The 17338-nt window shown below is 45.9% G+C and overlaps 1 protein-coding gene across 1 annotated transcript; it reads left to right on the top strand.

Moving 5' to 3' along the window:
- Positions 1-52: 52 nt before the first annotated feature.
- Positions 53-17085, top strand: LOC144605722 (solute carrier family 2, facilitated glucose transporter member 11-like). Its single transcript, XM_078421233.1, has 12 exons — positions 53-67; positions 3234-3332; positions 5319-5479; positions 5860-5984; positions 7912-8041; positions 9722-9870; positions 10459-10646; positions 11585-11695; positions 11812-11913; positions 15348-15423; positions 15549-15676; positions 16861-17085. Exons 1-12 carry the CDS (start codon positions 53-55, stop codon positions 17083-17085), a joined length of 1509 nt encoding a protein of 502 aa, XP_078277359.1.
- Positions 17086-17338: the final 253 nt, after the last annotated feature.

The following is a 17338-nucleotide window of genomic DNA, read 5'->3' on the forward strand; positions in this document are numbered from 1 at the left end:
GTCAAAGCCGGCGGAATCACGGCGAGCTCGCTGGGCGCGTCTAGAGGCCACCATGCTGAAGAAACTGGTAATGTTGCGTCCGGGGATACGACCCAATTCCTGCTGTTACTCCACCCTTCGCTGGCGCGGCTCCGTCTATCTCTTGGCTCTGCTCGCCCGGGTATGGGTGGGTGGTGTCTGGCGTAATGTTGCAATGCCCAGCCCGAGGCGGGAAGGGTTTCACTGAGATCTCCAGATACCTGGTGCTTACCAATGTGGCATTTGTCCTAAGTATCTAAGCCGTGCCGTGTCGAACCAGAGGATGTTTAATGGGATGGTGCGGGTGGAGCTTTCTTCCCCCCCCCCCCCTCTCCTCTGTCTCCTCAGTCTAACCTGTGTTGCCATCTTCCCTGAGAGAGGTTGGTAGGCGAGTGTAGAGAGAGCTCCACACTTTATGGACGCACCGCAGAAGGTCCGATGGACAACCGAACCCTGCCTGCCAGCCGAGGACATGCGAGCAGGGAGTTTAAGATGAAGTGGAATGGTTGCCTCTGCTTGGCGGTGTTTGGTGGGAGAGTTCCGAGTGAGTGGGGGTTATTATTGGCAGTTAACAGCGCCTGTCGTGGGGGACTGATCGCCGCTCTGGTAGATTCGCTGCCAAAGGCAGGCGACCCATCTGCGTCGGGTACATTCAAAATCCCAGCGATCAGAGGTGCAGAACACAAACCAGCGCCAGCAGTGAGGAACAGTCTGACTCACAACGGTTTGGTTGATGTGGACTTCTGAGATCGGCCTCTCGCTGACACCGACTGCTGTAAATTGTCGATCGCCAAGACACTCAACACAGAGAGGACAAAACCTTTTTCAGATAAAGAGCCCCGGCGGCGCCTGTTAAGGAAGTTTGGTGCTGAATCGTTGGCCGAATAACTCGTGTTAGCCATCTGCTTTCTCGGAACAAACTCCGCCGCCAGGATTTAACCTCGGGACCACTCACTGCCCGGACGCCCGCAACCAGTGCCCGTCCCAGGATGGCGAGTGGTCGCTGGATGTCCGGGTTACCCAGGCGACTCGCCTGCGGTGTAGCCGCCAGCATGTGACCGGTCAGCCAAAGAACCACTGGCACTTGCTCAATAGATCCGTCGTCTCGTCATCCAGTTGCGAGCTGAGTGAATGGCAATGTTACTGGAGATGGGGGTTGGAACACCCACTGATGGATGGTTATGTTGAGCGTAACCGTGGCGCATTTGGTAGAGTTGCTGTTTCACAGCGTCAGAAACCCGGGTTTGATTCTGCCCCCTGCCCCCTGCCCCCCCCCCCCCCCCCAGCTGCTGTCTGTGTGGAGTGCGCACGTTCTCCCCTGTGACCCGCGTGGGTTTCCTCCAGGGGCTCCGGGTTCCTTCCACATCCCAAAGACATGCTGGTCTGTAGGTGAATTGGCCTCTGTGAATTGTCCCGAGTGTGTAGGGACTGGATGCGAAAGAGGAATAACATATGACCAGTGTGAACGCGCGATCAATGGTTGGCATGGACTCAGTGGGCCGAAGGACCTGTTTCCAGGCTGGATCTCTAAACTCTAAAACCATTCCTGAACAAGAAGTCGTATATTCAGAACCTAATCTGAGCGCAAAATTGTTCTGAATATGCCCGACGAATGTATTGTTCTCTCTCCACAGATGCTGACCAAGCAGCTGTTTTTTTCCAGCGTTTTCTGTTTGTATTACAGATTTCCAGCACCTTAAACCTGTTTATTTTCACAATACTCTTCCGATCCATCATTATGTCAGAATAAAGTAAATGTGCGTTGGTTACTTCTGTTAAATATCACACTTTATGCTGGAACAGAAGCCAGACATTCAACGTTCAATAAACATTTCCAGATCATCCTCGGCTTCCGGGCGTCAAGAATTCTTTACAAAAGTTCTCAACGACAGCGGATGAGTTGTCTCCAAGCCTCGGTCTAAAAAAAACAGGTCTTTTGTAAGAGGATGTCTACTTGCGGGATCTCTCAACCAGGGCGCAATAATTCCACGATAATCCTATTTGCCTGTATTCGACACATATATTCTCTATCCTGTCTCAATACCTGTCCAGACATCCGTTGAACGTTGTTATTGCACCGACCTCCTCCGGCAGCTTTTTTCCTGATAATCGCCATCCTCTGTCGGAAGAACTTACCCATCAATCTCCTTCAAATGTTCCCCTCTCACCTTAACCCTATGCCCTCTAGGTCTAGATTCCCTTGCCCTGAGGAAAAAAAGCTTCTAACTACATATCCCACCTATGCCATTTGTAATTTAAAAACCACTATAACATTACCTACATCCTCCAAATCTCCTTACAACCACAGCCCTCCGTTGGAAAAAGCGGCCCCGCCAATCTCTTCTGCACTCTCTCCATTGTTACCACGTCCTTCCTCTCGTGTGCCGGCCAGAACCGTACACAATACACAGAGTGCGGGTCGACCCAATGTTTTGTAAAATCAACTTGACATCCCGATCCTTACGCTCAGTACATCGGCCTTTCAAGGCAAGTAAACCAAACCCCATCCACCTGTGTCGCCACTTTCAGGGGGCTTTGGACTCGCACCCATAGACTCTCAGTACATCAGCGCTCCTGGAGTCCCTGTCATTTACTCCATCGGTCCCATCAGAACCTGCCTTCTCAAAGTGCTTTACAGTATAATTCAGCGACTACCCTGAAATCTAAGCATCTTCCACGTTTGAGTGAAATCAGGAGCGGCTTTGAATTAGCCGGATTTAGTTTTAATTTCGGACATCTCCAAATCAGAAAACAGTTTACTTGGACTTCAGTCGTTTCAAATCCCTCGTTTAGATTATCATTCAAAGGAGTAAAAACCCACTGTAATTGTTATTGGTAGAAATAATGACAACGATTAATAATTCTCAGATTAGAATGAATCTTATCTTAGAATGAATAAATAATATTAATTGTATTAATATAATTAATTGATATAATTAATTACATACTTAGAATTATAAGTAATACGTATCTTGGCATACGTTATACATACACGATTCTTATAGGTAGGTATGTATACGTATCGATAAGTCTATAGGAAAAACTTCGTCCTTTTACGGTCGGAGGTATAGGGTTTCTCAGCTACCCGCCCTGAGGTTGATCCGCCGCTCTGTTACCCGCCCCGAGGTTGATCCGCCTGATACTTTGGTTGGACCTTGCCAGTGAGAGGAGTTGAATCTGTGTCAGATCCCTCATCCATTCTGTTCACACTGCAGCTTCAGGGACGAATGCTTGTCGCACTGATCCTGGTGACCGGCATTGGCGGTGGCTTCCAATATGGATTCAACATGTCGTCTATCAATGCGCCTTCAGCGGTAAGTGGGTCCCGTTTGTAGTCAATGAGCAGATTAGTAGCATCGTCGGGATTTCACTAAGAACCACATGGACTACGTGTAGGGATCTGGATGGGACGTGGATTGAGATAAAGCGTCTCCAGACACGGACTCTAGGGAGAAAAAAATAGCCCAAGCTGCTAGGATGAAAATTCCCCGCAAACTGAGGGCTTAGTTGGAATCGAATGGTATAAGCGGGGGAGGGGTTATTCGGCCCATGGTTTTCAAAGAATCTTGATTCTCGAAGATAGACACAAAATGCTGTAGTAACTCAGCGGGTCAGGCAGCATCTCTGGAGAGAAGGAATGGGTGACGTTTCGGGTCGAGACCCTTCTTCAGACAATAGTGGCTGCAATTCAAAAGGATCCCACTCGCTGCAGAGTTGTTGTAAAGGATCTCGTCATTAAAGAGGCCCCATGAATGTAAGATTGTTAACGTCTCCTCTTCGCGTGCCTCTGCAATATTTCCCTGAGCAAGAAAAAACCCAGCCAACTCCCACTGCTTTATCCATCCCATTCGTACAGGGAATGCTCTCGGGAGAGCAAAAACTAAGTTTAATTCCGCTGACATGCAGCATTTATGCTCCCAGGAGAATACTTCTGGGTAATTAACGGAGTTCCAATGGGTTGACGAGACAGGGTCGAGAATACCACAGACTGGACTGCCCCTGGTGAAAATATTTTACCAGGAGACGCCGCACAGGGAGAGAGGAGGGAAGGGGAACCAGATTCTCTGCCTCTACAGATGCTGCCCCCTGTTCCTCCAGCAGTCTGTCTTTTGCTTCAAATCAAGGCCATCCACAGTTATCTTGTATACATTCCTCACTGCACCTCCCGTATCCGCACCTCATAATATTATAAGAAAATAACTGCAGATGCTGGTACAAATCGATTTATTCACAAAATGCTGGAGTAACTCAGCAGGTCAGGCAGCATCTCGGGAGAGAAGGAATGGGTGATGTTTCGGGTCGAGACCCTTCTTCAGACCCTATTCCTCATAATATTATGTCGGACAGCTACTTCCTTGTATTTGGCGACCCCGGTTACCCGTTAAGTCGCACGCTATCCTTCCTTGGAAACATGTCACTAGTCTTGGACTCCCTGCCCAAGGCCAGTGTGGGAGCAACTTCAGTAGAGGGACTGTAGGGTTGAAGAAGGCGGCTCACCAGCACCTTGAGGGATTTCAAGGTTGGGAATAATTGCTGGACAAAAACAATCCCAGATCTGCAGTAAACTTCGAAAGTGATCGGGAGGTCAATAGACAATAGACAATAGACAATAGGTGCAGGAGGAGGCCATTCGGCCCTTCGAGCCAACACCACCATTCAATGTGATCATGGCTGATCATTCTCAATCAATACCCCGTTCCTGCCTTCTCCCCATACCCCCTGACTCCACTATCCTTAAGAGCTCTATCTAGCTCCCTCTTGAATGCATTCAGAGAATTGGCCTCCACTGCCTTCCGAGGCAGAGAATTCCACAGATTTACAACTCTCTGACTGAAAAAGTTTTTCCTCATCTCCGTTCTAAATGGCCTACCCCTTATTCTTAAACTGTGGCCCCTTGTTCTGGACTCCCCCAACATTGGGAACATGTTTCCTGCCTCTAACGTGTCCAACCCCTTAATAATCTTATATGTTTCGATAAGATCCCCTCTCATCCTTCTAAATTCCAGTGTATAAAAGCCTGGTCACTTTCAACATACGACAATCCCGCCATTCCGGGAATTAACCTAGTGAACCTACGCTGCACGCCCTCAACAGCAAGAATATCCTTCTTCAAATTTGGAGACCAAAACTGCACACAGTACTCCAGGTGCGGTCTCACTAGGGCCCTGTACAACTGCAGAAGGACCTCTTTGCTCCTGAGACTGTGAAAGGTGCTTTAGAAATGCATGTATTTTTCTCTGTTATTTTATGCCCGGATTGCTAATGCAAGGTTGTTTTATTTAATTACAATTGTGACGCAGTTCATTAAGGAATTCATCGCTGAGACGTGGTTCCAACGCTTTGACAAATCTGTGGACGGAACCACAGTGAAATTGCTCTGGTATGTAATCGTCTCCATTTATCCAATCGGGGGACTGCTCGGAGCCTTAAACGCCGGTCATCTCTCCGTCAAGTATGGGAGGTAAGGTTCGGTTGAAAATAGTGAGTAAATATAATTTCATTGTTTTTCTGTCTTTCTGACCCAGGATATTTGTTATCCCAGAACCACTCACCGGGATGCAGGCTAGTGGGCGGGGATTTAATCCAGGCCCCAAGGGCCCCAGCTGCAAGATTGGGCATCTTGCATTTACAAATGTGCTACATGGCAGGAGTTCAAAAGTAAAGAGTGTTTTATTGTCATATGTCCCAAACAGAACAATGAAGCTCTTACCTGTAGCCGTCTCCGTGGGCGGTCATTATCACGAGACTAAGCACACACATCATCCCATGCTCGCCAGTAAACCGCAGATGAATACGTGATTTTGCCCCCCATTTAATGGCACCAATGTATTTCTGTTCCAGGAAGAACGCGTTGCTCTTCAACAACATTGTGGCCATCACAGCTGCCATCATCATGATGTTTAGCAAGAGGGTGCAGTCGTTTGAAATGATTCTGGTGGGACGGCTCCTGTACGGGATCAATGCAGGTACCTGTAGAGCTGAGTTCTTCTGCCTTGGTTCAAGATGTGGTTGTTGGTTTTTGGACACACCTCTCATCCTGAGGATGGCGACCACGCGAACAAGTGAAAGACGCTGGTCCATTCAACCCGAGTAATTATTGGGTGCTGAAACCAGCAACGTTTTGGAGCTTCAGTGTTTCTTTGAACTAAATTATAAGATGGGTTTGGCCTCCAGCCACACCCATTATTTGACCAACCAACACCATCGAAACTGAGCGTTTGGGAAACTTTGGATCGTGTCCATCGTTGTTTCACATGCAGCTGTCTGTGGTGCTGAACCTCCGCTGGTAGTGGCGTTCACATTAATGCCGCGAGTTGTACTTTTGCAGGTTAATGTTGCATTTATGGAGCGTATGTCTTTGTTGAAAGTGTTCCCAACTGCTGAACCGTTGGGTGATATAATATTGTACGGTTTACTAATGACTTTAACGTTGACTGGTTTACTCACATGGAATGAACGTTGTAAATTGTACCGAGAGTTGAATGTGTGGGTTTTGTTTTCTGCGTTGTCACATGTGTCACAAATGATAGCAATTCTAGGTATTGCAATAATGATGGCTGAAATGTAGATTGCGTTTCTTGGTGGGTAACTGGCGTTGCATGGGTGCAGTACTGTATTAGTTATTCCAGGCGACAAAGCTGGGCCCGTTTCAATTGGAAACAACGCCGGGTGTGCTCCTGATGGATGCATTGGTGGATAGATTGATTAATGATGGCTTTCATGTTGGGTATATTACGGATGCGTGTGATACTCAGCGTTTTATTGATCCATGTTATATCAGTTGAGTTATTTGTGGCAATAATTATGTGAATTTTACACATGGTTGATCTGATGTGTATGTTATTCGAAGCTGTAATATTGGATGTAAATACGAATGATAGGAATACCAGGTATGGTATTGATGACGGTAATGTTAAGTATGATCACGGAAACTGTACTATTGGGGTATTACAGATACCGGCAACGCTTGGCTGTAATTTTGGGTGTGCCGCTGAAGGTGTTCATGTTGTTTGGGTTACTGATGCTTGCAATGCTAAATTATTTATTCATTGTGTCACGTCGGGTGAATCCCCAGTAACTGTAATACAGTTCGTGTTGTTATTAGCTGTAATCCCTGGTGTGTTACTGACGATTGTGATACTGGGTAGTTGTAACATTGGATATGTTAACGATTGATTTTATGTTCGATGTATTCCCGAAGGCAACTTTGTACTGAGAAATAGTGATTTAATGTTTGTGGATTAGCTTTGGGGTAACGTTGCATGCTTACTGGTGGTAGCAGTGGTATTGGCGTTACTCGTGGTCTCCGAGAATGGGTTACAATGTATCCCAATGGAATCCATTGAGTGTGTTACTGATGGTAATAATATTAGAAGTGTTGCCAATGGAAGTAACATTGGCTGTGTAGTCGACCTCTGTAATGTTAGGAGTTTATTAACCATTGCTTTTGATGTTGGGTATGTAATCGGTGCCTGTAAATCAGGGGGTTATTATTGCCTGTGGTACTGGGTGGATTATTGATGGATTATTGAGCGGTGTTCCCACCGATGAAGTAATGTTAGGGGTCTCATTGATGGCCTTATTCACAAAATGCTAGAGTAACTCAGCAGGTCAGGCAGCATCTCGGGAGAGAAGGAATGGGTGACGTTTCGGGTCGAGACCCTTCTTCAGACTGATTGTCTAATGTTAGGACTAATGTTAGGGGTCTGATTGATGGCCTTACAGTTTGATCTTCCAGTGATCTCTACTTATCAAGGTTGAATTTCAATTAGTAAAGTAGTCGTAATGTGGCTGGACGATACTTACAGGACGATTGCTTTAGAATGCTTCATAGAGATGACCCCGCAGCGAGGGACTTTGCCCTGATCATTGCATGTTTTCTGCTATTTGAAGGCATTGGTCTCAACGTCCACAGTTTGTACCTCGGGGAAAGTGCGCCAAAGGAGCTGCGAGGCCTCGTATCCCTGACCCGAGCGATGTTCGTTGCTTTCGGTAAATTCATTGGACAAGTGATTGGACTCAGGTAAATCTCTTAGTTTTTGTTCTTGCAAATCTCAATCAGCATTTATCTTTTGCCTGAAACCAATGGTGACAGATAGCTACTGGGGTCCCGGTGAGAGTGAGCCGCGGTTTTATGTGAGAGTGAAATGGAGTGTAGACACAGCGCCCATGACCACCTTGATCTCTTGAAGATGTCTGATGTTGGCGAGCAGATTCTCCACACAGTACGAACTGCAAGTGGCATCCTTTGATGTATTCAAGAGAGAGTTAGATATAGCTCTTGGGGCTAAGGGAATCAAGGGATATGGGTAGAAAGCAGGAACGGGGTACTGATTTTGGCTGATTTGCCATTATCATATTGAATGGCGGTGCTGGCTCGAAGGGCCAAATGGCCTACTCCTGCACCTATTTTCTGTTTCTATGTTTATATCCTAAGAGACGTCTTGGGAGTACAATAATAAAACGTTGACACCAAGCTAAAGAAGGAAATGTTAGTACAGGCATCTTGGTAATGGTCAAAAGGTAGACGTTATGGAGCAACGTTAAAGAGGACAAATCGACGGAGAGGCTGTGGAAGAAATTCTGTATATTACGGTACAGAGGACTGTGCTAATTGCGCAATATCATGAATCACCAACTATCCTCCCCCCCCCCCCCCCCCCCGCCGCCTCTGTGGCTATAAGACCCTCCCCTGAGGCTGACTGTCCCAGAACTGTCCAAACTGGGAATCCCCCACCTGTCTGATTAGAATCTAAATTTAGAGAGTAACTTACACACACCAGAATGACAACTGGACATGGGTTTACACTCAGGTAGAGTGATTGAGTGTGGAAAGAGGCCCTTTGGCCCAACTTGCCCACACCACCAACAATGTTCCAGCTACACTAGTCCCACTCGCCTGCGCTTGGTCCATATCCCTCCAAACCCGTCCTATCCATGTACATGTCTAACTGTTTCTTAAATGATGGGATAGTCCCAGCCTCAACTACCTCCTCTGGCAGCTTGTTCCATACACCCACCACCCTTTGCGGGGAAACAATACCCCTCGGATTCCTATTAAATATTTTCCCCTTCACCTTGAACCTATGTCCTCTGGTCCTCGATTCTCCTACTCCGGGCAAAAGACTGTGCATCTACCCGATCTATTCCTCTCATGATTTTGTACATCTCTATAAGATCTCCCCTCATCCTCCTGCGCTCCATTGAATAGAGACCCAGCCTACTCAACCTCTCCCTTTAGCTCACACCCTCTAGTCCTGGCAACATCCTTTTAAATCTTCTCTGAACCCTTTCAAGCCTGACAATATATTTCCTATAATATGGTGCCCAGAACTGAACACAATATTCTAAATACGGTCTAACCAACATCTTGCACAACTGCAACATGACCTCCCAACTTCTATAATCAATACTCTGACAGATGCGCCGGAACCTTAACTTGCATCTAAATTAGATAAATTGAAAACTTATGTGTGTTTAAAAAAAAAAAAATTGTTAGGTGAGTGTTACTTTCTACTTTACTGGCGTTAGATATCTGTTAAATTTAGATGTAAATGAAATATATTTAAGTGCATTTTAAATGATAGTTAGTGTTGCAATGACTATGTCTTCTAGTAGTACTGATTGGATGACTCTGGTCGATGTTGGTTTACTGCCATTGATGTCTCTTGTCTGTTGCGTGCTAAAACTTGACCTTCCACAGGGAGATTTTGGGCACGGAGACAGCTTGGCCATTGTTGTTGGCCTTCAGCGGAATCCCTGCCATCATCCAGCTCATCCTCCTGCCCTGGTTCCCAGAGAGCCCTCGGTACTTGCTGATCGACAAGGGGAATAAAGACTTGTGTATGGACGGTGAGTAGAGGCGGCGAGGTTGTTGTCTATTGGGACTGGGATTCCGCATGTTGCTGCTACCAAAGTAGTCAATTGTCCCGATGGCAGGTTCGTTCCTGCGACCACCGGCAGACCTCAAATCATGCACAAGGGCCAGAGAGTGAAACTTAAGAAGGGGTCAGTCCGCTCTGAACCAAGGTACTTTTTGTTTACAACCCCCGTGAGTGCCTGCGTTGCGCCCTCCGGGTTTCCGTGGCAATCCCGCACCATATTGAGGAAGCAGAGCAGGTCACAAGACCATTATCAGATTGAAAAAATTTACACCCAAGACATATAACGAGATATAAGGGCAGATGACCAAAGATAGGTTTCAGGAGTGCATAATAGGGAGAGGGAGAGACAGTGGTTTGGGAGGAATCAGAGTTGAGACATAGTCCAGGTAGAGAACCAGTGATAGGGAGGGCAGAACAGGACATAAATGGACCGTGTAACCGGGACCACACAGGCTCCCCACTATGGACCTTTCCGCTGCGGCTTTCAGTTTCCCCTCCCGTCCCGATTTATGAAACGTGTGCCTCAATCTAACCGTCTGCACTTCGTGCATCACAGCGCTCAGAAGACTCTGGGGTCAGGGAGATTTCTGTGAGGAGGTTCAGGACATGGAGGCGGAACAAGCTGCAACAAAAGGCGAGCGACTGAAGACCGCCCGGGAGCTGTTCCAGGATCGCTCGGTGCGGTGGCAACTCATCACCAACATTATGCTGACCGTTGCAATGCAGTTGTGTGGTATCAATGCGGTGAGTGGCAAAGTATCGATCGGCTTGTTCTTCATTCAATGCGGGGGAAGAACAGCCAGGCTGAGGTAAGGCACAAACACATACATAGATCCACACGGGCAGAGAGGCACACACAAGCACACACAAACAAAAACACGTCCCTTTAGAAAGGAGACGAGGAGGAATTTCTTTAGCCAGAGGGTGATGAATCTATGGAATTCTTTGCCACAGATAGCTTGGGGTAACTTTAAAGCAGAGATCGACAGATCAGTAAAAGTGTCGAAGGTTACAAGGACAAGGCAGGAGAATGGGGTTGAGAGGGAAATATAGAACAGCCATGATTAAATGGTGAAGTGGACTGGATGGACCGAATGGCCTAATTCTGCTCCTACGACCTTTGAACAAGCACAGACACAGTAGTGGTGGAAGAGTATTATTCTGGATGGAGCTCTGTGACCAGTTGAGCTTTGGCAGCGTCTGTGCTGGGACCTCTGTTGTTTGATGGTAAGTAAGTTTGCACTCAACATCAAAATTTGTGTTGCGGACATTGAGGAAGGCTGACAAAGTATAGAGGGAGACATCGATCAACCACAAAAATGGGTAGAGAAACGGCAGATGGAGTTAATCCAAGCAAGTGTGAAGAATTGCAGTTTGAGAGGTCGAATGTTCATGGAACTGTATGACTGTGTGCGTGTTGTCAGTGTGACTGAGTGTGTGTTGTCGGTGAGACTGAGTGTGTGTCGTCAGTGAGACTGAGTGTGAGTTGTCAGTGAGACTGAGTGTGAGTTGTCAGTGAGACTGAGTGTGAGTTGTCGGTGAGACTGAGTGTGAGTCGTCAGTGAGACTGAGTGTGTGTTGTCGGTGAGACTGAGTGTGTGTTGTCAGTGAGACTGAGTGTGTGTTGTCCCGATGAAATGATGATGTTGACTTTAAGATTTACTTGATTTTCTGCCCCTTAGATCTATTTCTATTCCTTTGAGGTGTTCCAGGAAGCCGGAATTCCTGACTGGACGATACCGTACGTGGTGGTGGGGGCAGGAGCCACGTTGTTGCTCACATCACTAATCAGTGTAAGTACTTTGGGCAGGAGACAGGGGCCACAGTGGGTGATGTTAGGGACGGCTTCACACTCTCAGCTCCCCTTCCACTGAAGCATCTGAAGTCGTGCTGTTGTTGTTTTGCACAGGGACTGTTCATTGAGCGAGATGGGAGAAAAGCCTTGTTGTGGAAAGGATATGGCCTGATGACTCTCTGGGCGGCCTTGTTGTGTGTCACTCTGCCTCTGCAGGTGAGTATTACCCTGTGTGGAATTCCCATTCGTGGAATCAGAGAATTTAGAATGGTTAGAGCTCACAAAAAGGCCACTTGGCCCTTCATGGCCATGTCAGTTCTCCGTTGGAGCAAGTATCTAGTTCTTCCCACATCCATCCTCCATAGCTTGGAATCATTTCTTCAGTCTTTATCCTCTTCCCTCTTGAAGGCCATAATGAAAGCTGCCTCCTCACATCTTCTCGCAGTGGTTCCAGATTCAAACCACATGCTGTGTTAAAAAGTTTGTGCTCATGTCAATCGTGATTCTTTTTCCCTCTAGTTTATACCCGTGATCACAGGTCCTTGACCCCACCACCAAAGGAACAGCCTCCCATCTCCACTCTGTCCAGACCCTCGTTGTTTTATATACATTAATCTATCTTTCCTCAATCTTCTCTTCAAACAGCATCAGTCTCTCCAATCTACCTTTGCAACTGTGACCCCTCAATGCACAACATATTCTTATAAACCGTTTCTGGACTCTCTGTAACAGTCACATGTTTGTAAAATGTGGTATGAATTGAATTGAATTGAACACAATCTTCTATTTGAAGCTGGACCAGTGTTTTATGCAGGACTTCCTTGCTATTCTTCAGGGCTTCCTTGCTATTAGACTTTCTGCCTCTATTGATAAAACCCAGAGTGGTGTGTGCATATATTTGCTCAACCTGCATTGCTACTTGCAATTATTTCTGCACGCATTTCTCCCGGCCCCTCTGCTCTTACACCCCAGTTAGAATAGGACCCTTTATTTTATATTGTCTCTCCCCATTCTTCCCACTAAAATGCATCACTGACATTTACCCACATTAATTTTACTCTTCCCCATTACACCAGCCTGTTAATATGCCACGGTTAATGTCATACATAAAGTTTGAAATTGTTGCTTGTAGCCTCAAGTCCAGTTCCTTTAATATGAAAAAAAAAACAATGGCCCCGACACAGATCACTGGGAAACACCTTCTTCCAGTTCAAAAAGCAATCCTGCATCACAGCTCACTGTTCTCTGTTACTTCCCAACTTTATATCCATGCTATCAACGTCCCTCATGTGCCATGTGTGTCAACTTTGTCAAAATACCTTTATGTGGCATCTTATCAAAAACCTTCCCGAAGGCACATTAGTTGCATTACCATTGTTAACTTTAGTAATGCTTAAAAAATCATATCAAATTAGTTAAACATAATTTGTCCACAGTGGCGCAGTTAGTGGAGCTGCTACCCAACAGCTCCTGCCACCTAGATTTAATCCTGACCTCCTGCACCGTCTGTGTGAACTTTGCAAGATCTCAGCTATGACTGTTTGGGTTTCTTCCAGTTGCTCCAGTTTTCTCCCACATCCCAAAGATATCCATGTTCGCAGAAGAACTGCACACTGTAAATTGCCACTGGTGCAGGTGAATGGTAGAATCTTGGGGAGGTGCGATGATGAGAAAGCAAAGAGTATGATATAGGATTAGTGCAAGATTAATATAGGATTAGTGCCAGATTAGTATAAATGGTTGCCCAATGGTTGGTGTGGGCTTGGCGGGCTGGTTTCCATGCTGTATGACTATGTGACAGGTCTATGCTGGGTTATTTGGTCATCTGTTTTCATCCAGATGACTATTAATCCCGTAGAAGATAAATGTATCTAAGATCTTTCCCTCCACTGAGGATAAACTGGCTAGCCTGTAGTTCTCTGTTTGGAGAGAGGCAGTGCCAATGGTTTATATTTTGAATAACAGAAATACATGAGTCAGCTATAAGGGACAATCTTGCATGGCTCGTGTGCATGTTGCTCTATCTGTGCATTCCACTGACAGAATACAGGATTCAGTAAAAGGGGTTATCCTGGCCAAGCATCGAAACATGCCCGTTGGAGGCATTATGACCCACTCCACGCCAAAATCTTTTTTATTCTCCTTCCTTACTTTGATGCTATTTGCAGTTGCATTTGGTAAAACCTGGTGCTCCCCATGTCTTCTTTGACACATATTAATACCTTTAACATAATTGAGCAAAGTAAAAGTTCCAAATATGTGGAGGAGCCAGCACATAGAAAGGAGGAGGATAGTACAAGCGATAAGTAAATACGGAGAAGCTGACAGAGGGAGGAGAGCAGCGGCAGATGGAATTTAACAGGGAGAAATGTGAAGTTTGGTGGAAGGAATAAGGAGAGACGATATAGACCAAAGGCATGTCTGAGCAGTGGGACCTGGGAACATGTGCATGCAAAATGGACCCACAATAGACTACAGATTCACCCTTTTGAAATAGAGTCTCAAGACCCTACAGAAGGTATAGAAATGATTTACTACAACATTTTAAGGATGAATGAGTTCGGCTTTAAGATTTGAATCTGTAGGTTATTCAGCTTGGATTAAAGAAGCTGAGAGGTGATTGTTGGAGGTGTACTCGCTGGAATTTAGAAAATTGAGGGGGGATCTTATAGAAACTTACAAAATTCTTAAGGGGTTGGACAGGCTAGATGCAGGAAGATTGTTCCCGATGTTGGGGAAGTCCAGAACAAGGGGTCACAGTTTAAGGATAAGGGGGAAGTCTTTTAGGACTGAGATGAGAAAGTTTTTTTTCGCACAGAGAGTGGTGAATCTGTGGAATTCTCTGCCACAGAAGGTAGTTGAGGCCAGTTCATTGGCTATATTTAAGAGGGAGTTAGATGTGGCCCTTGTGGCTAAAGGGATCAGGGGGTATGGAGAGAAGGCAGGTACGGGATACTGAGTTGGATGATCAGCCATGATCATATTGAATGGCGGTGCAGGCTCGAAGGGCCGAATGGCCTACTCCTGCACTTATTTTCTATGTTTCTATGTACCAGGTATAATGGGTTTCAAGTAGAGGGAAGCTGCTCTCATGAAATGATTAGGAGCATATATTTAATTTTCTCAGTATTAAGTCTTTCCATTTGGAGTGGTAATGGTCTGGAAGTCACTGCCTGCAGGCCTTCTCTCTGTTCACTGAAGGGATATGGGTTCGCAGGCTGACCAGCATTTAATTGCCCATTCCCAGTTGCCCTTGAGAAGGTGGTGGAGTAGAAGGTGGTGGAAGGACTTCCAAAGGGAATGAGAAGGCACGAGTGAGAATAATTAGTGGGATCATAGAGGGTGGACTAATGGGTGGATATATGGAACGAGCTGCCGGAGGAGGTAGCTAGGGCAGATATTATCATAACATTTAAGAGACATTTGGACAGGTACATGGATAGGATAGGTTTAGAAGGTTATGAACCAAACGCGGGCTGGTAAGACTAGTGTAGATGGGGCATGTTGGTCAGTGTGGGCCAGTTGGGCCGAAGGGCTTGCTTCCATGTTGTATGACACTGATGGAAGCAGGCAAGGTTTTGATGGGCCAAATGATTGCTGTTCTGCAGCTGTTTGATGATGGCTAATGAGTGATTTCCCTTGTGTTGCAGGATCAGTTCACCTGGATGCCATACTGCAGCATATTCCTCATCTTTGCCTATATTTTCAGTTATGGCATTGGCCCAGGTGAGTCAAGGCAAATGACAGGGGCAAGGAATGGGGATGAAGGGAGGGTGTGGAAGGTGGAATAGCCAGCATTGCCGAGTCACTTGGACGGTCAGTACTGATGCTGCCATTCTTTGCTTTTCCAGCGGGTGTGACAGCAATCATTCCCTTTGAAATCTTTACTCAGCCGTACCGGCCTGTGGCCTTCATGATCAATGGCTCCTTCCAGTGGCTGGGCCTCGTCGTCATGGGAATGTGTTTCCCATTCATTGTGGTAAGTATGGACACAGATAAATCCTGGAAAAGGAAAACTCTTCACTCTTATTCTGGTAAGGACACAATGTGCTGAATCAAGCAGCACGTTTGGAGATCATGGATCGGTTACATTTCAGGTCGAGACTGTAGCTCCAGTGGTAACTAAGGTTATCGAGACACAATCCGTCAAGCCTGTTTTATCATTCAATTACTTAGTTCCTTCCACCTGCTTTGGTTCCACCTCAGAGATGGAGTGGAAGTAAGTCATCCCTGACCCCGAGAGATTGCTTGGGAGAACAATGCAATTCCCTCTGCCTTCAAAGTCCATCCTCTGTAAGGCAATGAATGAATTTTGCCGGTAATTTGCAATACATAGACACTATTATGCAAGCCGCCCGGATTGCATTACTTGGCATTAAGCCTCCTCCGTTACCCCCAGCTGCTCTTCCTGTTACTTCTTCAACAAATGATTAAGGTTGAACAAGCACAACCTCCCCTTTAGAAATGTGCATCCCTTTCCAGTTTCTATCTTTTCATAACATTTTTGAGTTAAAGATTTCATTATATTTCCTGTTATTGTTAAGCTAATTGAATGATGTGACTTTTTAATTAAGGGAACCACTCTAAATTCCTGCCTGTCATCAGATACTATTCATTTTCTTCTTATGTAAGGGAGCATTTATAATGCCCCTGCTATGTTTTCAATTACTTCTTTTAATGACAATGCTTTCTCTGAAAGCATCTCAGCACCATGTTCCTGCACTGACCCCAGATCCCTCAATCCATTCACTTTTTATAAATCTACCCATCACTGCTTTGAACATATTCAGTGATTGAGTCTCCGCTGTTCTTTTGGGTAGAGAATTCCAAAGAGGTCCTGCATGGCCAGCCCCTTTACGATCATCTCCCCTGATTTCCATCCCTGAGCCAGGGTATTCATCCTCCCTGCATCTGTTTAGTCAAATTCCATAACAACTTAGCATGTATTTGTACGTTGTCCAACACTTATCCTTTAACCAGAAGACGTATTCCATTTATTCTGTCCAACTTTGTTGAATCTTGAATGTATGTAAAATCTTTGTCACTGTGGGCTGGTTTTCAGTAACTGATGACCTTGGTAATGGTGATGAGCAATGAGAGGGACAAATTCGTCTCTTGTGTTTGTTTGAGTGTTCCTCAGCCTGTGCTGTCTTGCTTTTCCAGGAGGGATTGGGCCCGTTCTGCTTCCTGATATTCCTGGGCGACTGTTTGATCATTGCCATGTTTGTCTTCATTATTTTGCCGGAAACTAAAGGGAAAACCATTCTGCAAATCACGGAAGAGTTTCGGAAAATAAACCGGAAGAGGATGGGAGGTAGCTCTGTGGCAATTCGCAGGAGGGTCTCACAGAACATTCCAGAGGTCTTTGTTATTGCTACCAAATTGTAAGAGGGTGGCATCAAAAGCTGCGATTTATTAACCGCTTCCACCGGGAGGGTGAGATGCAGCTCTGACCTCGGATCTCTCTGTCAGCTGCATTTACAGCCCGTCAGTGGACAGTTGTCATTGTGGAAACTTTTTCTACAACTGGAATCGCATAAGGGCCAGGCATAAAAGCTCTGGATGTTGCATTTGTTATATATTTGAACAGATTGGGCCAAAACTACAAGGCTCTAAGTAGCCTGACTGCATATGCCTTTTG

Source organism: Rhinoraja longicauda, chromosome 25 (assembly GCF_053455715.1).
Source record: "Rhinoraja longicauda isolate Sanriku21f chromosome 25, sRhiLon1.1, whole genome shotgun sequence".
In the NCBI taxonomy this organism is placed as follows: Eukaryota; Metazoa; Chordata; class Chondrichthyes; order Rajiformes; family Arhynchobatidae; genus Rhinoraja; species Rhinoraja longicauda.

Coding starts and splice junctions, on each gene's coding strand:
- LOC144605722 (XM_078421233.1), top strand. Junction 8,042..9,721: donor GGACAAGTGATTGGACTCAG/GTAAATCTCTTA, acceptor GACCTTCCACAG/GGAGATTTTGGGCACGGAGA. Junction 9,871..10,458: donor TAAAGACTTGTGTATGGACG/GTGAGTAGAGGC, acceptor CGTGCATCACAG/CGCTCAGAAGACTCTGGGGT.